General features: G+C 45.5%; 1 protein-coding gene and 1 long non-coding RNA gene across 4 annotated transcripts in view; one reads left to right on the top strand and one right to left on the bottom strand.

Annotated features, from left to right (window-relative positions):
• The window catches only part of LOC138649612 (uncharacterized), a 91819-nt gene extending 89700 nt beyond the window's left edge, over window positions 1-2119 (bottom strand). For both annotated transcript variants that reach the window (XR_011315330.1, XR_011315331.1), the window contains exon 1: window positions 2042-2119. This is a non-coding gene — a long non-coding RNA (uncharacterized lncRNA). The remainder of the gene's footprint in view (window positions 1-2041) is intronic.
• The window catches only part of CREB3L1 (cAMP responsive element binding protein 3 like 1), a 56299-nt gene that overhangs the window by 21139 nt on the left and 12317 nt on the right, over window positions 1-22843 (top strand). For both annotated transcript variants that reach the window (XM_069740153.1, XM_069740152.1), the window contains exons 2-3: window positions 20046-20259; window positions 21916-22064. In XM_069740153.1, coding sequence (XP_069596254.1) covers window positions 20046-20259; window positions 21916-22064 — 363 coding nt within the window. The remainder of the gene's footprint in view (window positions 1-20045; window positions 20260-21915; window positions 22065-22843) is intronic.

Genomic DNA, 22843 nt, shown 5'->3' with positions numbered 1-22843 from the left:
CCGCAGGTACCGGGAAGTACGGTATGTAGAAATCACCAGGCCCAATAGTGAGGGTCCGAGTTGGGCCTCTCCCTCCAGCTGCTCTTATATTACCCATCAGTTCTTGGCCGAATGCTGGTAACAGATGCCATCCCCCATCTAACCTCTTAGATGCAGCAGTATCTGTTCACCACAGCAACTGATGGGTGAGACCACCGTCATCAGAGCTGACTCCAATCTCAGCAGGTGTATACTGTGTAAAACAGCCGGCGCCTGCCAGACATCAAGTGAGTCCTTTCCATGCAAATTCTTCCCGACTTCTGCTGTACATTTATGGCAGATGTCAGGAGAGGTGGCTCCCTCCAGGTCCTTGGCACACCTGGGTCCCTTCAGGTCCTTGGCACCGTAGCAGTTGCATGGTGGTGCGATAAAATGCAGAAGATAATACCCATTCAATAGCAATGGGCCGATGGCTATTCCCACATACATGTGCACACTCGGCTCAACTATAATGTGCATCGGCACTTTTACGAGTTTTATAAACTTTTCTGTCAGTCTGCTATTCCAGAATATCTGATAATCCGGCACCTGTCCGGTCCCATTGATGACTTTTAATGGAAACTGTGAATATAAGCGCTGACTCAGACGTCAGTTTTTCTCACACAAGTTCTGTCCGAGTTTCTTGTACCTATAAAGTCTATGAGGCGGTTCACGTGTCTGATTTTTGTTCCTCAGAGTGAGCGGTCCTTAACAAAATCACAGACACTCGACCGATTTTGATCCAAGTCTGCATCAACGCAAGTGAATGGGTCCATGAAAAAAATCGGACACCATCCCTGTACTGTCCGCTTGATAAACCGCCGTCAGTTTTTATTTTTTTTTCAGTAGCTGGCGGTGCAAAGGAACAAGATAGTACAAAAATGATTCTTTCCTATGGATAGCAGCCAGGGAACGCGGCGTACGTGTTGTGCAGCGCTGCGGACGGATATATACCTGTCGTACATCGCACCAGGGCAGTAACGTAGCACCTGAGACCCTGTAGTATTGCACAGTGGGGGGTGGTCAGTCTATGTACAGGGGTCCACATGTGAAGCATCCCCCAGAATCAGTAATGGTGACGCTCCACCATTGTAGCCCTGCACTCCCAGACTTCTGCAGCCAGATATTCAGCTCCACCAAGTTTTCACTGCTGCATTCTTGTCCCCCATTGGCTGCCTCCTTCCAGGCCTATCCCAATTCCAGGACTGGAGCCGGCGCTTACTTTTAACTCCTCGCTCGCCCCGTGTGCTCATTGTCACTGTGAGACTGTGAAATGGCCTCGTATTTAGCGTAGATGTCGTCTCGTCCGGGATCGGAGCTCTCCATACTCTGGGCATGCTGGGGGTTGTAGTCCTGTGCTCAGCTGGAGGTCAGGAAGGAGGCGCTGCTCATTTTTAGGAGATTCCGCACAGATGATATAAAAGCACTAAAGGGATTTTACAGGATTAGAAAAACATGGCTGCTTTCCATCACAAACACCGCCACCCCTCGCTCATAGGTTGTGTCTGATACTGCAGCTCTGCTCCACCTGGCGCATAACCCACAGTCAGGGGCGGCGCTGGTTCTGAAAGGAGGCAGCCATGTTTGTCTAATCCTGGAAGACCCCTTGAAGCCATCGTCACACGTAGCTTAATAACACAATAACAATAGTCTCTGATTATTGCACCTTTGTTGCATTTTTTATGCATTTTCCACTTTATTTGATGCCTTTTTAGGGCAACATTGAAGCTGCATTTTTTATACTTTTTTTTAGTACAGAAAAGATTTGATTCTGCAGTAAAAAAAGAAGAAAAAACGTAAATCTGCATATTTCATGTCACCACTGCAGCCAATCACTGAGCTCAGCGGAGATGCCAATGTAGATGGCACAAGCTACTAAAGCTCAGTGATTGGCTGCAGCGGTGATGCGCACCATAGTCCAGCTTATTACTGGAGCGGCCATTGCCCAGCAGAACAGTCGTGTCTGTGACTGACCCTGTGTGTACGTCGCCTCCTCTATCACAATCCGCCATATTTTACTTACACACAACACGACCGCCGTCCACAGAGAAACACCGACCGCAGGAAGGAGACAACGGCCGCAGTCATTCCTCACACTGACTGCTGAGGTAAAGTGAAAGCTGAGCCCTGATTGATTGCTGAGGTAAATTGAAAGCTGAGCTCTGATTGGTTGCTGAGGTAAAGTGAAAGCTGAGCTCTGACAGGTTGCTGAAGTAAATTGAAAGCTGAGCTCTGATTGGTTGCTGAAGTAAACTGAAAGCTGAACTCCGGTTGGTTGTTCTGGTAAAATGAAAGCTGAACTCTGGTTGGTTGTTCTGGTAAAATGAAAACTGAGCACTTATTGGTTGTTCTGCTAACATAAAAACTGAGCTCTGGTTGGTTGTTATGCTAATATGAAAACTGAGCTCTGATTGGTTGCTCTGGTAACATGAAAGCAGAGCTCTGATTGGTTGCTCTGGTAACATGAAAGCAAAGCTCTGATTGGTTGCTTTGGTAACATAAAAGCAGAGCTCTGATTGGTTGGTGTGGTAACATGAAAGCTGAGCTTTGATTGGTTTCCCTGGTAACATGAAAGCAGAGCATTCATGCAGCATATTTAAATATCCAAAGAGAAAAAGGAAAATGCGGCACTCACCCAGGTAGATTTCGAATCAAAGTCCTTTATTCATCATAACGTAACAACGGACATAGTAAGGAGAGGCGGCTGGGAGAGATCAGCGGTGCGGGGAGAAAGAGCAGGACTACGATCGTTTCGCGCTTGTGCGCTTCCACGGGTCCATCGCAATCTACCTGGGTGAGTGCCGCATTTTCCTTTTTCTCTTTGGATATTTGTTCACTGCTTTTTATGCTGAGCACCACCCGAACATTGCAGACTATATACGTGCTATAGGAGTCTTGCAGTGGAATCCTCAGGCTGCGGCTACACCGCCTGCTGCGATAACACCTAGTGCCGTTCATATTTTGTGCTTTTTGATTTTTTTTGCAGCATATTTACCTCAGACCTGCGGTGCCACCACCCCTACGCGCGTTTCGGCGTGCGTGCCTTCTTCCGGGGTTATGAGTGGTTATAATTCCCGTAATGTTTTCCTCTGTGTTGTTGCTGGATGCTCTTTACCAGCTTAGTGTACTAAGTTCTATTTGTTATGAACTCACTATGCACATGTGTTATTATTTATTAGGGGCATCAGTACTATTATATGCATGTTTGTAGCCTCCGACCTGTGGCTCCAGTGTAGTTGTCATTCATCAGAGTATCCCATAGATTGTTATGAATTAATTTTATATGTGGTTCGCTTAATAAAATTATTTTGCCAGTATGAGACATGTAATGACTGACAGTCTGCTATCCTTATCTACATGTCTCACACTGGTAATGTCCCCTTTTATTTAAAATAAGTTCTAGAGGCGGAGTCTCAGGGAGATCTATGTCTCGCCCATAGATCTTAACAACTTATTTACTTATTAAGAAAAGCGTTGATTTCTCTGGAGTAAAAAATCAGATCGCAGATATCAATGATATCAATGATATCATTTTTTTCAGCTCCCTATGATCTGCATGCCCATATTGACGGCTTAGGAGGGTTGAGCCTAATGACAGATCCCTTTGAATACATTTTTATTAAAATATTTACCTTATATTTATTTCACAGCAGAACCACAAGTGGAACAAAACTGTCACAAAAATACTTTTATAAATGCGGAGGTATAAAATGCAATGTGTGAACTGTGGCTAAAAAAAAGCGGCGTGTTTTAACACTAGTGACAAAACCAATCATTTAAAATTCATTCTTGCATTATTAGTGACAGTCCTCATTTATATTGAAAATAGATGGCTGACAGCACTCACAGACTGGAGCGCCCGTCCAAGTCCAGGGAACCTTCCAGGACCATCAAAGATTCAAGCGATAAAGTAACAGCGCTCCATCCAGGTGTATAATCCCAAAACATAAATGTATTCAGCCATATAACAGCAACGTTTCGACCCTGGGGGTCTTTGTCCAGCATACAGTAAAGTGCACAGGTCCAGCTTTAAATAGTGTGTGTGCCACACAGGGCACCAATCGCCATCAAGCCGCCCACCACCCATCGATGAATACATTACAATATAAAAAACAGACATCCAACATATCTATAATAAAAGTCCCCAACCGCCAATGCTCTCATTATACATTTCCAATAAATAATCCCCACACAATGATGATTCACATAGAATAACCTCGGCATCTCAAGCAATCGGGTTTCAGCATCGGGGTCATCATGGCAACATCCACCAATCCATGTAGGTCCATGTGGATTTTGTAAACATAGCAGAGCCAATGGATTTCCATCTTCAAGTGGCGCCACAAATCTTCCTGCCACCAATCGCTGTCTCCCAAACAACAAGTGACCCCCATCTACCCTATACACTGACCCGTAACAACCTCAAGAGCTTCCGACGTCATCACCAGGAGTCTGGAGCCCAGTGACGCGGCACCCAGGGCACGCATGCGCACCGCTACCCGGAAGAATCCACCTCACGTGACCGTGCCGGGGACCAACCAATGGCAGCGTACGTCTACCGCCCATCAGCCGCAGTGCACGGAGCAAGCCAGAAGCGGTCAGCTAGGCAACCAAGATGCATAAGACGTCACTGCTACAGCTGGTTATATCTACAGAGAAAAAAACCTGAAGATCAGTTTATACATAAAGCACCTCCGCATTAAAATTCAATTATATATGCACGACAGTCGGGGAATATAAAAAAAAAAGGAGCCAAAAACTGGCATCACATCAGTCATATGATCATATGTAAAAATTACTTCATTATATATCCGCGACAGTCAAAGAGCATAGGAAGGAGGGCCAAACAGACATTACATCAATCATGTGTTACAATGTACACTATATTTCATAACATATATGCAGCAATCCAAAGGGCATCAAGAGGAGGGCCAGGATTTATATCGATCACATATTCCTATATACTACATTGCATCACATACATGCAACAGTCGAGGGGCACAAGGAGGGGAGCCAAATGAGACCTCAAATCATTCATGTATTCGTGCATACACAGCTCTAAGAAGTCCCGTCCTTCTGACAGCCGACGGTAGCAGTAATGGCCTAAGATCCAGAGGAAAAGAAAAAAAAGAGGGGAGAAAAGAAATAAAGAAACATAAAAAACAACCAACCAGCAGAGGAGACAATAAAAACAAATACCCACGACGATGCCCCCACAGACCCTACCAAACACAAGTATGTAAATTGAAATCAATATTTAAACCTTTCGGTTGTAAAGACCCCAAGGTGTAAATCCACCAAAGCTCCTTTTTTTTTGAGAATTTGTAACCTGTTTCCACCCCTTCTCAGTGCTGGGACGCTATCAATGACCCTAAAGAAGGGGACGTAATTTTAGAGACAGATTAGTGAGGTCTGATATTGGGGCCTCTAAAACCATGATCCAGAGTTCCCTGAGCACAGCTAAACTCGGGAATTTCCCGTGTTTAGGTTGTGCATGTTGTAACAATATGTTAAAAGGGGAGTTTTTCTACCATCCGCATACTGGAAAGAAGATTTTTCTAAAAGAAAGGTACACCTGTGCTTCGAGCTACGTTGTGTATATGATTGTGTGCCCGTGTGGACTCACCTATGTAGGTGAAACAACCATGGAAGTGAGGGCACGCATCAGTAAACACAAGAGCACGGTGAGAACGGGGCTTACAGAGCTACCGGTCCCCAAACATTTTGTGGAAAATAGACATTCAGTGAATCAATTAAGATTTAGGGTCATTGATAGCGTCCCAGCACTGAGAAGGGGTGGAAACAGGTTACAAATTCTAAAAAAAAAGGAGCTTCGGTGGATTTACACCTTGGGGTCTTTACAACCGAAAGGTTTAAATATTGATTTCAATTTACATACTTGTGTTTGGTAGGGTCTGTGGGGGCATCGTCGTGGGTATTTGTTTTTATTGTCTCCTCTGCTGGTTGGTTGTTTTTTATGTTTCTTTATTTCTTTTCTCCCCTCTTTTTTTTCTTTTCCTCTGGATCTTAGGCCATTACTGCTACCGTCGGCTGTCAGAAGGACGGGACGTCTTAGAGCTGTGTATGCACGAATACATGAATGATTTGAGGTCTCAGTTGGCTCCCCTCCTTGTGCCCCTCGACTGTTGCATGTATGTGATGCAATGTAGTATATAGGAATATGTGATCGATATAAATCCTGGCCCTCCTCTTGATGCCCTTTGGATTGCTGCATATATGTTATGAAATATAGTGTACATTGTAACACATGATTGATGTAATGTCTGTTTGGCCCTCCTTCCTATGCTCTTTGACTGTCGCGGATATATAATGAAGTAATTTTTACATATGATCATATGACTGATGTGATGCCAGTTTTTGGCTCCTTTTTTTTTTATATTCCCCGACTGTCGTGCATATATAATTGAATTTTAATGCGGAGGTGCTTTATGTATAAACTGATCTTCAGGTTTTTTTCTCTGTAGATATAACCAGCTGTAGCAGTGACGTCTTATGCATCTTGGTTGCCTAGCTGACCGCTTCTGGCTTGCTCCGTGCACTGCGGCTGATGGGCGGTAGACGTACGCTGCCATTGATTGGTCCCCGGCACGGTCACGTGAGGTGGATTCTTCCGGGTAGCGGTGCGCATGCGTGCCCTGGGTGCCGCGTCACTGGGCTCCAGACTCCTGGTGATGACGTCGGAAGCTCTTGAGGTTGTTACGGGTCAGTGTATAGGGTAGATGGGGGTCACTTGTTGTTTGGGAGACAGCGATTGGCGGCAGGAAGATTTGTGGCACCACTTGAAGATGGAAATCCATTGGCTCTGCTATGTTTACAAACTCCACATGGACCTACATGGATTGGTGGATGTTGCCATGACGACCCCGATCCTGGAACCTGATTGCTTGAGATGCCGAGGTTATTCTATGTGAATCATCATTGTGTGGGGATTATTTATTGGAAATGTATAATGAGAGCATTGGCGGTTGGGGACTTTTATTATAGATATGTTGGATGTCTGTTTATTATATTGCAATGTATTCATCGATGGGTGGTGGGCGGCTTGATGGCGATTGGTGCCCTGTGTGGCACACACACTATTTAAAGCTGGACCTGTGCACTTTACTGTATGCTTGACAAAGACCCCCAGGGTCGAAACGTTGCTGTTATATGGCTGAATACATTTATCTTTTGGGATTATACACCTGGATGGAGCGCTGTTACTTTATCGCTCGAGTCCTCATTTATATTGTCCACTGCACCTTTGTGAACTATTTTAGGTATAAATTATGTATTTGTGAACGTGAATAATATATAAAAGAAAAACGCAAAAGCATCAGGGGTTATGAAACACTTTAACGTGTGAGATTTAAAGCATTCTGATTTTTTTGAAAATCGATAAGTAAAAAAAAATATTCTAAGAGGTTGTTGGGCAATGCATGTTTTAGCCAGGGAGGCATTATGGACAGTGATGTGCTGAACATCTGTTGAGTGCGATTGTTGTTGGTTACATGGGATTATAAATTCAGGTGTAGTTTACCGGAAAAGAGTTTACACCATGACTAAGAACAAGTAGGTTGGAAACATGTGGGCTCTGTTTTACCAATAATGTTTTGTCATCTGTCACTGTTCATAATTGGTTTTAATGGATTAAAATAAAGGATGATTTGCTTTTATGGAGAAACGCGCTGACTACGGGATTTTTGTCACTATATTTGATTTACCATCTGTGGATCAGCAGTCTCCATGGATAATGGATATTATATATTCACATGAAGTGGTGATTAGACCTTTCTACGTTTTTGGCTATATACGAAGGTATATAGCTGGAGGCTGCTGTATAAAGTATACGGTAATATTTTGTTCACCAATCCACTTTGCTGTTATCACTTTTTCCTTGTTCTATGATCTCTGTTGTGAATTCTGCTCTTGGGTTCCCTCCAGTGGTTGTTGGTGGGAATGCAGTTGTCTCTGACTCGCATACCTGGCCAGGTGTATCGGATAATTACAATTCTGACTGGGATATTTAGGTGTGCAGAAATACCTTGCACCCTAGCAGCAAGCTGGTCTACACGAGATGCTAATTCCTGAACATTCATGCTTGCACCAGGCTCCTCAGCCACCCAGATATTAAGAGGGAAGAGAACACAAAACAGACTGGAGAAAAAAAAATGGCTCAAGAGCTTCCTTCCCTTCTTCTAATTAGCTCTTGAGCCATTTTTTTTTTCTCCAGTCTGTTTTGTGTTCTCTTCCCTCTTAATATCTGGGTGGCTGAGGAGCCTGGTGCAAGCATGAATGTTCAGGAATTAGCTTCTCGTGTAGACCAGCTTGCTGCTAGGGTGCAAAGTATTTCTGATTATATTGTTCAGACTCCTGCTTTAGAACCGAAGATTCCTACTCCTGATTTGTTTTCTGGTGACAGGTCTAAATTTTTGAGTTTTAAAAACAACTGTAAACTGTTATGATCCGGTGACCTTGGAGCTGCATGAGAACTTTCACTGGAGAAAGTGGCCACTATACTGACCGCAAACCTGAACTTAACACCGCAACTAGAAGTAGCCGTGGAGTGTACCTAACACACCTAGACACCTCGTCACAGCCGGAGGACTAAATACCCCTAAAGATGGAAATCAGAATACTATCTTGCCTCAGAGAAAATCCCCAAAGGATAGAAAGCCCCCCACAAATATTGGCGGTGAGTCGGAGAGGAAAAAACATACACAGGCAGAAAAAACAGGATTTAGCACAGGAGGCCACTCTAGCTAGATAGGACAGGATAGGACAGAGTTCTGTGTGGTCAGTATTAAAACCCTTCAAAAAATCCACAGCAGAATATACAAAAAACTTCCTACATCTAACTAAAGATGTAGGAGCGTATATCTGCAACTCCAGTGAATCCTACAAACAGAGCAGGAATAAACTGAATCAAGCACACAGCAGTGTGCCACAGATACAAAAACAAAACACTTATCTTTGCTGAATTTGGCAGCAAGCAGGAGAAGCCAGAAAGAGATCCAACACTTCACAAGGAACATTGACAACTGGAAAGGGCTAAAGGATCCTGCACACCTAAATATCCCAGTCAGAATTGTAATCATCCGATACACCTGGCCAGGACTGCGAGTCAGAGACAACTGCATTCCCACCAACAACCACTGGAGGGAACCCAAGAGCAGAATTCACAACAGATCTCCATCATACTGGAAAAAGCATTGTCCATGGATGGTCCCTCTTTTTGATAACAAGCTGAATGGTCCCTCTACTCGATATCAAGTTGGATGGTATCTCTCAATAACAAGCTGGATGGTCCCTCTCCTCGATAATAAGCTGGATGGTCCCTCTCCTTGATAACAAGCTGGACGATCCCTATCCTCGATAACAAGATGCATTGCCTCTCACCTAAATAACAAGCTGGACGGTCCCTCTCCTCGATAACAAACTGGATGGTCCCTCTCCTCGATAACAAACAGGATGGTCCCTCTCCTCGATAAAAAGCTGGACGATCCCTATCCTCGATAAGCTGGATGGTCCCTCTCCTCGATAATATGCTGGATGGTCCCTAAAGAGTTTCACATTTTGATTCATCCGACCACAGAACAGTTTTCCATTTTCCTGGATTGTACTGATATTCAGCTTCTTCTTTTTTTTTTTTTTTGTAAATTGCATGGAGAATTGTGATCAGACAATGATTTCTGGAAGTTTTTGTGAAGCCATGCAGTGATTTGCATGACCGAATTATTCCTGAATTTAAAACTTTCTTGTTTTTTTGGCCATATATGAAGGTATGGAGCTGTAGGCTACTATATAAAGTATACAACAATATTTTGTTCACCAAGCCACTTGGTTATTATCACTTTTGTCTTGTGATCTGGTCTCCATCATACTGGAAAAGGCATCATCACCACATTGCTCCTGGATGATGGGAAAATTGCTCTTGAAAGAGGTTTAGATCCTGTTCTTTATTCATGGTCGTGTTCTTAGGCAAAATTGTGAGACATCCCTTCTATGGATGATAAACCCCCACACAGGTAAGTGAACCCCCACCATGGATGAGAAGCCCCCACACATATGAATGAGCCCATTACATGGATGAGAAGCCCCCACACATATGAATGAGCCCATTACATGGATGAGAAGCCCCCACACATATGAATGAGCCCATTACATGGATGAGAATCCCCCACACATATGAATGAGCCCATTCCATGGATGAGAAGCCCCCACACATATGAATGAGCCCCCTCCATGGATGAGAAGCCCCCACACATATGAATGAGCCCCCTCCATGGATGAGAAGCCCCCACACATATGAGTGAGCCCCCTCCATGGATGAGAAGCCCCCACACATATGAATGAGCCCATTACATGGATGAGGAGCCCCCACACATATGAATGAGCCCCCTCCATGGATGAGAAGCCCCCACACATATGAATGATCCCCCTCCATGGATGAGAAGCCCCCACACATATGAATGAGCCCATTCCATGGATGAGAAGCCCCCACACATATGAATGAGCCCATTCCATGGATGAGAAGCCCCCACACATATGAATGAGCCCCCTCCATGGATGAGAAGCCCCCACACATATGAATGAGCCCCCTCCATGGATGAGAAGCCCCCACACATATGAATGAGCCCCCTCCATGGATGAGAAGCCCCCACACATATGAATGAGCCCATTCCATGGATGAGAAGCCCCCACACATATGAGTGATCCCCCTCCATGGATGAGAAGCCCCCACACATATGAATGAGCCCCCTCCATGGATGAGAAGCCCACACACATATGAATGAGCCCCCTCCATGGATGAGAAGCCCCCACACATATGAATGAGCCCATTCCATGGATGAGAAGCCCCCACACATATGAATGAGCCCCCTCCATGGATGAGAAGCCCACACACATATGAGTGAGCCCCCTCCATGGATGAGAAGCCCCCACACATATGAATGAGCCCCCTCCATGGATGAGAAGCCCCCACACATATGAATGAGCCCCCTCCATGGATGAGAAGCCCCCACACATATGAATGAGCCCCCTCCATGGATGAGAAGTCCCCGCACATGTGAATGAGCCCCCTCCATGGATGAGAAGCCCCCACACATATGAATGAGCCCATTACATGGATGAGAATCCCCCACACATATGAATGAGCCCATTCCATGGATGAGAAGCCCCCACACATATGAATGAGCCCCCTCCATGGATGAGAAGCCCCCACACATATGAATGAGCCCCCTCCATGGATGAGAAGCCCCCACACATATGAGTGAGCCCCCTCCATGGATGAGAAGCCCCCACACATATGAATGAGCCCATTACATGGATGAGGAGCCCCCACACATATGAATGAGCCCCCTCCATGGATGAGAAGCCCCCACACATATGAATGAGCCCCCTCCATGGATGAGAAGCCCCCACACATATGAATGAGCCCATTCCATGGATGAGAAGCCCCCACACATATGAATGAGCCCATTCCATGGATGAGAAGCCCCCACACATATGAATGAGCCCCCTCCATGGATGAGAAGCCCCCACACATATGAATGAGCCCCCTCCATGGATGAGAAGCCCCCACACATATGAATGAGCCCATTCCATGGATGAGAAGCCCCCACACATATGAATGAGCCCCCTCCATGGATGAGAAGCCCACACACATATGAGTGAGCCCCCTCCATGGATGAGAAGCCCACACACATATGAGTGAGCCCCCTCCATGGATGAGAAGCCCCCACACATATGAATGAGCCCCCTCCATGGATGAGAAGCCCCCACACATATGAATGAGCCCCCTCCATGGATGAGAAGCCCCCACACATATGAATGAGCCCACTCCATGGATGAGAAGTCCCCGCACATGTGAATGAGCCCCCTCCATGGATGAGAAGCCCCCACACATATGAATGAGCCCATTACATGGATGAGAATCCCCCACACATATGAATGAGCCCATTCCATGGATGAGAAGCCCCCACACATATGAATGAGCCCCCTCCATGGATGAGAAGCCCCCACACATATGAATGAGCCCCCTCCATGGATGAGAAGCCCCCACACATATGAGTGAGCCCCCTCCATGGATGAGAAGCCCCCACACATATGAATGAGCCCATTACATGGATGAGGAGCCCCCACACATATGAATGAGCCCCCTCCATGGATGAGAAGCCCCCACACATATGAATGAGCCCCCTCCATGGATGAGAAGCCCCCACACATATGAATGAGCCCATTCCATGGATGAGAAGCCCCCACACATATGAATGAGCCCATTCCATGGATGAGAAGCCCCCACACATATGAATGAGCCCCCTCCATGGATGAGAAGCCCCCACACATATGAATGAGCCTCCTCCATGGATGAGAAGCCCCCACACATATGAATGAGCCCCCTCCATGGATGAGAAGCCCCCACACATATGAATGAGCCCATTCCATGGATGAGAAGCCCCCACACATATGAATGAGCCCCCTCCATGGATGAGAAGCCCCCACACATATGAATGAGCCCCCTCCATGGATGAGAAGCCCCCACACATATGAATGAGCCCCCTCCATGGATGAGAAGCCCCCACACATATGAATGAGCCCATTCCATGGATGAGAAGCCCCCACACATATGAGTGATCCCCCTCCATGGATGAGAAGCCCCCACACATATGAATGAGCCCCCTCCATGGATGAGAAGCCCACACACATATGAATGAGCCCCCTCCATGGATGAGAAGCCCCCACACATATGAATGAGCCCCCTCCATGGATGAGAAGCCCCCACACATATGAATGAGCCCATTCCATGGATGAGAAGCCCCCACACATATGAATGAGCCCCCTCCATGGATGAGAAGCCCACACACATATGAATGAGCCCCCTCCATGGATGAGAAGCCCCCACACATATGAATGAGCCTCCTCCATGGATGAGAAGCCCCCACACATATGAATGAGCCCCCTCCATGGATGAGAAGCCCCCACACATATGAATGAGCCCCCTCCATGGATGAGAAGCCCCCACACATATGAATGAGCCCCCTCCATGGATGAGAAGCCCCCACACATATGAATGAGCCCCCTCCATGGATGAGAAGCCCCCACACATATGAATGAGCCCCCTCCATGGATGAGAAGCCCCCACACATATGAATGAGCCCCCTCCATGGATGAGAAGCCCCCACACATATGAATGAGCCCCCTCCATGGATGAGAAGCCCCCACACATATGAATGAGCCCCCTCCATGGATGAGAAGCCCCCACACATATGAATGAGCCCCCTCCATGGATGAGAAGCCCCCACACATATGAATGAGCCCCCTCCATGGATGAGAAGCCCACACACATATGAATGAGCCCCCTCCATGGATGAGAAGCCCACACACATATGAATGAGCCCCCTCCATGGATGAGAAGCCCCCACACATATGAATGAGCCCATTCCATGGATGAGAAGCCCCCACACATATGAATGAGCCCCCTCCATGGATGAGAAGCCCCCACACATATGAATGAGCCTCCTCCATGGATGAGAAGCCCACACACATATGAATGAGCCCCCTCCATGGATGAGAAGCCCCCACACATATGAATGAGCCTCCTCCATGGATGAGAAGCCCCCACACATATGAATGAGCCCCCTCCATGGATGAGAAGCCCCCACACATATGAATGAGCCTCCTCCATGGATGAGAAGCCCACACACATATGAATGAGCCTCCTCCATGGATGAGAAGCCCCCACACATATGAATGAGCCCCCTCCATGGATGAGAAGTCCCCGCACATGTGAATGAGCCTCCTCCATGGATGAGAAGCCCCCACACATGTGAATGAGCCCCCTCCATGGATGAGAAGTCCCCGCACACAAGTGGTCTCAGCACCTTTTACTGCTAGCAGGCACAGGACTTTTAGTAGTGCAAATTTTTTCTCCTCCAGCAACAAAAAGGAAAAATTTCCTTGCGAAGGAAAAAAATAGGAAACAAGCAGACAGCGTTATCTGCGCTTAGTAATTGCTGTGTGTCTATGAACTGATTAAACCATAAAGATGAATCTCTTACCATTTGTAGCTGTGCAACCTCAGGACATGACTCCTGGAGAAGTGAGATGTACGGATACATTGTAGTTATTATCCCAGGAAGCTGTATTTGTTATTGTACATTTTAATAACTGTTGATGTATAAAAATGAATGACATACAGATGACAAATTATAAAAAAATCATCTTTTTTAATAGATACAAATAAGGCAAAACATTTTTTATACACTTGTGTGAACTTAGCCTTTCACTGCCTGAAAATATTCCTATTTGTCTGGACTCAAACATCACATTTGGGCTAAGTAATGTCCCCCTACACTGATATTTTTTGAGGGGTGGATTGCTGTCTTTTAATATCTGTTAATAGATAGGCAGGTAATTAATGGATATGAAATAAATTATACAAACCCCAATTCCAAAAGAAGTTGGTCCCTCTGTGCAAAATGTAAAGAGAAGAGTTACCAGGATGGTGAGCGGACTGCAAACTATGTCCTACAAGGAACGGTTAAAGGATCTGGGAATGCTTAGCTTGCAAAAAAGAAGACTTAAAGGGAACCTGTCACCCTGAAAATCCGGGGTGAGGTAAGCCCACCGGCATCAGGGGCTTATCTACAGCTTTCTGTAATGCTGTAGATAAGCCCCCGATGTTACCTGAAAAAGGAGAAAAAGACGTTATATTATACTCACCCAGGGGCGGTCCCGCTGCTGGTCAGGTCAGATGGGCGTCTCCGGTCCGCTGCGGCGCCTCCTATCTTCTTTCCATGACGTCCTCTTCTGATCTTCAGCCACGGCTCCGGCGCAGGCGTACTTTGCTCTGCCCTCTTGAGAGCAGAGGATAGTACTGCAGTGCGCAGGCGCCGGAAAGGTCAGAGGCCCGGCGCCTGCGCACTGCAGTACTTTGTCTGCCCTCAACAGGGCAGAGCAAAGTACGCCTGCACCGGAGCCGTGGCTGAAGATCAGAAGAGGACGTCATGGAAAGAAGATAGGAGGCGCCGCAGCGGACCGGAGACGCCCATCCGACCTGACCAGCAGCGGGACCGCCCCTGGGTGAGTATAATATAACGTCTTTTTCTCCCTTTTCAGGTTACATCGGGGGCTTATCTACAGCATTACAGAATGCATTACAGAATGCTGTAGATAAGCCCCTGATGCCGGTGAGCTTACCTCACCCCGGATTTTCGGGGTGACAGGTTCCCTTTAATAGCGGTCGTCTACCAATATCTGAAGGGCTGTCACAGTGTAGAGGGATCATCATTATTCTCATTTGCACGTGGAAACACGAGAAGCAATGGAATGAAACTGAAAGGGAGAAGATACAGAGTAGATTTTAGAAAAAACTTTTTGACATTGTTCTGCTTCAATGGAAGTCTTCAAACAGAGGCTGGACAGACATTGGTCTGAGATGGTGTAGTGGCTCCTGCATTGAGCAGGGGGTCGGACACGAGGACCCTGGAGGTCCCTTCCAACTCTTACATTCTTAGGATTCTATGAAAACAAAAATGCTATAATCTGTAAATCTCTTATCACCATAATTTATTAACAGTAGAACATAGAATCAATCAGAAGTTGATCCTCAGACATTTTTTCCATTTAATTTGAAAGTTTAACTCATTTTTGCCCAGGTCGTGTCCAGTGTCCACCATTGAGAAGCATCCTAGTCTGTAAATGTCGGGGAAATGAGGAGACAATTGCTTGAGTTTTGGAAGAGGAATGTTGTCCCCTTCTTGATGTCAGATTATCGCTGCTCCAAAGTGTGGGGTCTTTGCTGGATTTTTCGTTTCATAGTGCACCAAATATTTTCTATTAATGAAAGGTCGGGATTGTAGGCGGCTGGTTCATCACCCCAACTCTTCTTCTGCAGAGCCGTGCTGTGTGATGGATGAAGTATGGGGTTTACTATTGTCTTGCAGCAATATACAAGTCCTTCCCTGGAATATACCGTGTCTCGATGGAGCTGTATATGACGCCTTTCATGTGTGCGCTGCCCAAGTCATAGGTACTAATGCCCCCAAATACATGTCATGGGTTACCGCAAAAGAGAGGGGCCAGAAGATGTGGTGTCTGATTTCACGTACTCGTGCACTAATTAGAATCACCATCATATTAAACAGTACAGGTTTCTGCTAGCAGTGAAGGGGTTAATTTATTCAGTTGAGAGCTCCTGGAGCTTTTTTGCTTTGATGGTCTCAGCTGTTCAGTTTTGGTCACTCCCCTCTGCTATATATACTCACCACTGGCAAGCAGGGATTGCCGGTGTTAGTTTTACACTGCCAGGTTCTGGAGTTGGAGGTGTTGTTTGAGAAGCCAATTGGAGTGTTGTACAGAAGACTGTTTCTTGGTGATTTGTATGTGTGCACATCCTCATCCTCCCCTATTTGGTTTTCCTTAATGTTCTCCTCGATGTTCCTCTCTGTGGTCTGTGAGTACATATTTGTATGATTGGTATTTTCATTTATCCCTGTACGTTTTTCCTTGCTAGTCTGGTTTGTGTATTCTTATACACTATTACTCCCCACTTCCCTGGGTGGTGGAGGGGACAGATAAGGGCTGATTTAGCAGCTCAGTCAAGCATGTGGTCCCGGCATCTTCACCACCAAAAGTAATCCATGGAGCAGGGATAGCTAGGGTGCCCCTAGCTTTAGGGATAAGGAAGGAGCCCCTATCCCTGGGATATCCTGCAACAGTGCAGTGACAATACATCAGAGATGTCATAACAAGCTGGTTGGTCCCTCTCCTCGATAACAAGCTGGATGGTCCCTCTCAATAACTAGTTGGATTGTCCCTCTCCTCGAAAACCAGCTGGATGGTCCCTCTCCTCGATAACCAGCTAGATGGTCCCTCACCTCGATAACCAGCTGGATGGTCCCTCTCCTCGATAACAAACTGGATGATCCCTCTCCTCAATAACCAGCTGGATGGTCCCTCTCCTCGATAACCAGCTGGATGGTCCCTCTCCTCGATAACAAGCTGGATGGTCTCTCTCCTCAATAACCAGCTGGATGGTCCCTCTCCTCGATAACCAGCTGGATGGTCCCTCTCCTCCTGAGTCTGCAAGACACAGTGATTTCCATAAAGAGTTTCACATTTTGATTTATCTGACCACAGAACAGTTTTCCATTTTCCTAGATTGTGGTGATATTGGGCTTCATCTTTCCTTATGTGGATTGCGTGGAGAACTGTGATCAGACAATGATTTCTGGAAGTTTTCGTGAGCCCATGCGGTGATTTGCACAACCAAATCATGCTTGTATTTAATGCAGTGCTGACTAAGTGCCTGTGGATTACAAATATCCAATATTAACCATCAGCTTTGTTCCTTGTGGACATAAATTTCTCCAGAATCCCCAAATCTCTTGATGATCTCATGTATCATAGATGCGGGATATTTAACATTTTGCAATTTTACATTAAGGAACATATGTCTGAAATTGTTCCACCATTTTCAGACGCAGTTGTTAACAGATCGGTGACCAGAGACCATCTTTGCTTCTGAGAGACTCTGCCTCTAACACAATCTTTTTATACACAGTTTGTGACTTTTTTGAAAATTGTCAATTCAGCTGTATTTCATTGGTATCACTTACTTTTCCAGCCTTTTCTTAACCCTGTTCCAACTTTTTTTTTAAGATGCGTCACTGCCATCAATTTATAAATAAGATAATTTTTTTCAAACGAAATGGAAAAATGTTCAACGACCAATTTCTGATCTGTGTCCAATGTTCTGTTGTGCCCCTGTAAATCAAGATACAATTGTGTGGTCCCTGATACTTAGGTTTGTTTCTGAAACTTTTTGGAAAACTCCCAGCCAAGATTACTGCCAAGTGTGCCAATCTCACCCATGGACTGCTCCCACCGATGCCCTTCCTCTCACAAGTGTCTGATTTTTCTTCGTCCTCCATGGGCCCACTAATTATAAGTTCTGGGCCTAAGGCTACATCAAGATCCCTCTTTTCTAAATCTATGGGTCCAGCTCACTAAAGAGGGTACAAAGTGGATATAATAAAGGGGCTCTTTGCTGGTGCCCAGATACTTTTCCTTGTTCCTTCCATGTAAAAAGCACCAAGGATCCTGTCTTCTAAGGTGGCTTTGACAAGAGGTCTCTACTTGTGCCAACTATTGCCGTGGGCCCCATTTTTCTAAATCCTGACCGTTCAGCTGGTTTCCCCATCGCACAAGTGATATTTAGCTGCATTTCTTTTTCTTTTTTTACTGTCGCCTATTATGTACAAAATGTTTTTTTTCCTGGAAGACTTATTAAATAGGACTTGGCTCTTTTGCACCTCTGGAAAAATAGTCTGCAGACGCCCTTGTCTCTAGTCACTGCCTGGTTTTGTGCAGGGTGGCAGAGGCCTTGTGTTTTTTACATTTTCCCCAGAGCTGCTCTATATTTAACTGTTCCTGTATGTATGAGATTACTGGTTTCCTGTCCATATGATGCCGTCCTGCCCGGCTCCAGATGGATCATCAGGTGTATGCAGCCATCTGGATGCAGGGTGTATGCATGCAGTCATATGTGCTCGTTCTGCTGCAACATTAGCATGTATTTATAGCATTGTGCTCATTATCACCTGCCCCCATAATCCTATGTAAGTCCCTGTATATATGATGTGCCTGATCTATAGATAGACTGTTTTAGAAGTAGGCGATCATGCTGCGGCCACAAAGACATATTGGTCCCTAAAGGGGAAATGTAGTGATACATGGCTGCCACTGATCAAACTGTAATTCATGAAATTGTCAAATTCACCAGCTCTGTGTCATAGAGGGGAGCACTGGATGGGAGCCCCTATTTGAGATCCTTGTGCTCAAATATTTTTTTGTTAAAGTTGCATTTTTTTTGCTAGTTTTTCCCTCTGCATGTTCTCTAATTTTCAGTTGTCTCCGAGCTAGGTAGTAAAGACTAGGAGCTGTGATGTCTCCCATACATAAAACACACAGACATGAGGGATTCATGCTTTCCTGTTTCTACATAGCATATATTCAGGAGATGCATAGAGGACATTAGCAGAAGGATCGAGCAGTGTAGCTGTGAATAAAGCACTGGATTTAGATAAAACATACTAAGAAAGGAGCAGCATAGACAACTGTACAGCGGTAGTGAGTGGTATAGCTGTGAATCCAGCATGGAGAACAATATAGACTAGTACTGAGAAGGGTAGCTGTGATACTAGCTATTGTTTTTTAACAGCCTTTAACTCGATCTCAAGCCATGGTGACTTGATGGATGAACGATCTGTAGGAAGATCGATCTTGTGCAGCCTAGATAGGTCCATCAGGGTTTTCTCCGCTGTTATCTTGATTGTATCAACCCATCGGGTTGCTGGTCTTCCTCTTACCCTTGTTCCTTCTATTCTTCCAACCATGATGTCCTTTTCCAGTGTTTTTTTGGGGGGAATTTACACAGAAACTCTGATACTAGCGATAGGATGAAATAAAACAAAACTATTAGAAAGTAGCAACAGTGTAACCGACAGTATGCAGCAGAACTGAGCAGTGTATCCAGCGCTGAGGTGAAATAAAACACTTACAAGAAAGCTGTTTGTGTCTGGGCCTCACTTTGCGTCTGCCTCTCACCACTCCCCTCTCCATAGAGTTTAATACGCAGCTGTAATCTGGTCCCTCAGTTAGTTGATAGTCAATCTTCCTTGACCAAGCTGAATTTTAGCAGTGTTTTAGAATGAAGAATTAATTCAAGAGGCAGAGAGAGAGGGGAAAAAAGTGGCTCATAAGTGGAGACAAAAGTAAATTTCTCTAAGATATATCATAGTGTTTCTTATAGGGACTTATACTATTGATTTATGCAAAATTTATGAAAACAGGGACCATTTAATAGACATTGCTCACAAAATATCACTCATGTATGTATTGCATACTCACTCGAATGTCCATAGTAGTGGAGTCATTTAAAGAGTTGTTTGACCTGTCATCTGCTCGCCTATGACATAGAGCGATGAGACGCCTTCTGATTATTACTGGTTTTGTCCCCACAGCATTTCTCAGAAGCTCTCGATGAATTCTCCAATGACCTCTTTAATAGTTTCTTTGATGATCCTCCTCTCTTGGATCGAGATTCCTTCCTGGATATGGAGGTTGAAAGTCCTTCTCCACCCATACAGGCTGAGCACAGCTACTCACTGAGCGAAGACTCCGCTCCACAAAGTCCTGCCCTCACCATCAAAGAAGAAGATGAAGACAGTCCAAGAGGTAGGAAGACCTTATATGAGGATCTGTATATTGTTATTCAAGTTTTTTTCTCTTTACTCTGTGTCACGGATCCCTTCTCCGTGGTGTCACTTATTCGTCACGTGCCTGCTCTCACACGTGACTTGGGGTTGTGCCTGCAATGCTGTAATGGGAGCATAAATCACACACCGACCCAGGCCACACACCCGCTCATACGCGCTGCCACCACTCATCGAATACACGGGCGATGAGTCCCGGAACTAACAATAATACTAATAAAAATATGTCTATCACTCATAAGGCTCACACACCTTTTGGCTATGGATTCTTTTAGAACATTCAAGGTTCAAATTGTTAAAGTTTTATACTTTAATAGCAAAAAGCTCAATGCTTACAATAAGAAAAAGGTATAAAAATTTGATAATAAAAAGACATACAACTTATGAAAAACAGTGTCAAAATAAACAGGAGAAAACTTACAGAAATTATTTAACTGGTAGTTGCTTTCTGCTCCCTGAGGGAAGGAAGAAGGTAGATTGCAACACATCAGCTTCTCAGGCTGCCCCCATCATGTGAACACAATTCTCTGTCTGCAGCCTAAATTTATAACTTTGGTCTGAGGTCAGGTTTCTAGACCGGCCTCCCAGGTTAATATCATAATTGCGGTCTGTTTGATTGGGCACGGCCGCTCTACTAATGAATATATATTATTTTCCTCTGGAGACACGTGTGAGATGGTTCCCAGGGATAGCTTCCCTCAGGCCGCAATTTAGCATCTCCCCTCCAAGACCTCAGAGGTGCCAAATGTTGCTTTTCTTTTTGGCCCTAGCCAGACCTCCTGGTGAGCTCTGGAGACAGAATTTCTACTATTCCCAAGGAAGTGCCTAGTAACACCTAGGTGCGACTTGCCTTCAGGACAGATGTTACATCATCACTAGTCACACATATAACCCTAGACATATGTCCCTACACACATATAGATACATAGTTCACCACACTCTGTCATTATTGCCATGTTTAAATGATGATTGGTGAAGGTCCAACCCCACAGACCACCACCAAATGTCAGAATGAGCTGCAGGTCTCTTGTACAGATGAGGCCATGTGCCTTGGGCATCAAGGGGCTTCTTCATTCTGCTGATCAATGGTGGTCTTGGAGGTTGGAAACTGGAAAGTGCAGTACGGGCTTTTGGCTTGACCCCGGTGGTGGTCTCAGCTCATTAGATGAGTTGCCGGTTCCACCAGAATTGGTGGGTTCAAGCGGACAATAATCTAATGTACTGTATATGGCCACTTTGCCAAGCAAATGTCTGCAGAATCACCAGAGCAAAACATTTTGTGGGGGAGGAAATAGAAAGTAGCACTTCCATAAGACTGTCCAAAAATTATCCATATATAGTCCTAAATAGTACTACCATACAGTGCGAAATAAGAAGTGGCACATAATACTGCCTTATTGTTTGTATAAATGCCATACAGTGCTTAAAGAGATGGGTCCAGCGGGTGCAATGGGTGCGTGACTCTCTTTAATTGTGGCGGTACAGAATAGTGATGGTACCAAGAGACACTAATTTGTCTTTTTTTTATCCTTTGACACCATGATTTCGTATCAGAAACCATAATCGGCGATAAGAGTTTGATCTCTAGGTCTATAACTTATTTATGTCTGACCTGCAGATCCGGTAAGCGCCGTCTGGGCCTTGGAGCACGAACTCTGCTCTTTACTGGTGAAGCAAGAACAGAATCTCATTGCAAAAGTAGAGCCCATGCATCCGAATGTACCGCTGCAGCAAGGTCCTGGTACGGGGGTACCGCACAATGAGGAGGTACGTAGGAGAGTGAATATCGAAAGCCGTTGCACCATTGCGGTAGCGCCCAAGTGGTGGCCTCTTAGGCCCATGTGTAGATGATGGAGGTTGTGTCCATCTTGGCTACACCGCCTCTTGTATGGTCAGGGCCAGGCGGTTTATGGCTGCTCCTCACCACACTCTCCTGGTGAGGATCGTCCATCTGAGGACTCCTCTATTTGTGTTTTTGCTATTGGACCCCCGTCCTCTAATTCAGATCGGTCGCCATGACACATTGACTATTGTTCTCCAACTTTGCGCTGGAACGGAATGATTCTCAAATCCCATTGGTGCATAGTGCATTAAAATACTTAAAAAAAAAAAACATCTTAATCTATAGTCACCCCAAAAGTCTGGGTTTTTTATTAGGGTGCATCACCTACTTGCCAATTCTTCCGAGAAGTCTATGAGGCTCCCAGAAAAATGGAAGCTCTAGTGGACTCTCGGAAAAGTCAGCAAGTCTACTGGGCTGTGCCGAAACTGTGCAGTGATCAGCGGGGAGACCTTGGTACGGTCACTGATAGATCAATGGGAGTCGGACCACCGATCACAGAATGGACCCTTTTATCCCCTTTAGAATGGAGCCTCAGGTTGCTCGGCCGCCGCGCCAGTCATTCTCTTTTGAGCTGCCAGTAAAAGTCATCATAGGTTGTAGATGGCGGCGGTCGGGCGTGTGCACTGCCGCTCCACTGTATAATAGGGTTAGCGTAGACCCCACTGATCTACACGTTATCACATACCCTGTAAGTTAACCCCTT

The sequence above is a fragment of the Ranitomeya imitator genome, chromosome 9 (genome assembly GCF_032444005.1).
Source record: "Ranitomeya imitator isolate aRanImi1 chromosome 9, aRanImi1.pri, whole genome shotgun sequence".
Taxonomy (NCBI): Eukaryota; Metazoa; Chordata; class Amphibia; order Anura; family Dendrobatidae; genus Ranitomeya; species Ranitomeya imitator.
The sequence above is the reverse complement of the archived record's forward strand: the minus strand, read 5'-3'. Positions and strand labels throughout refer to the sequence as shown.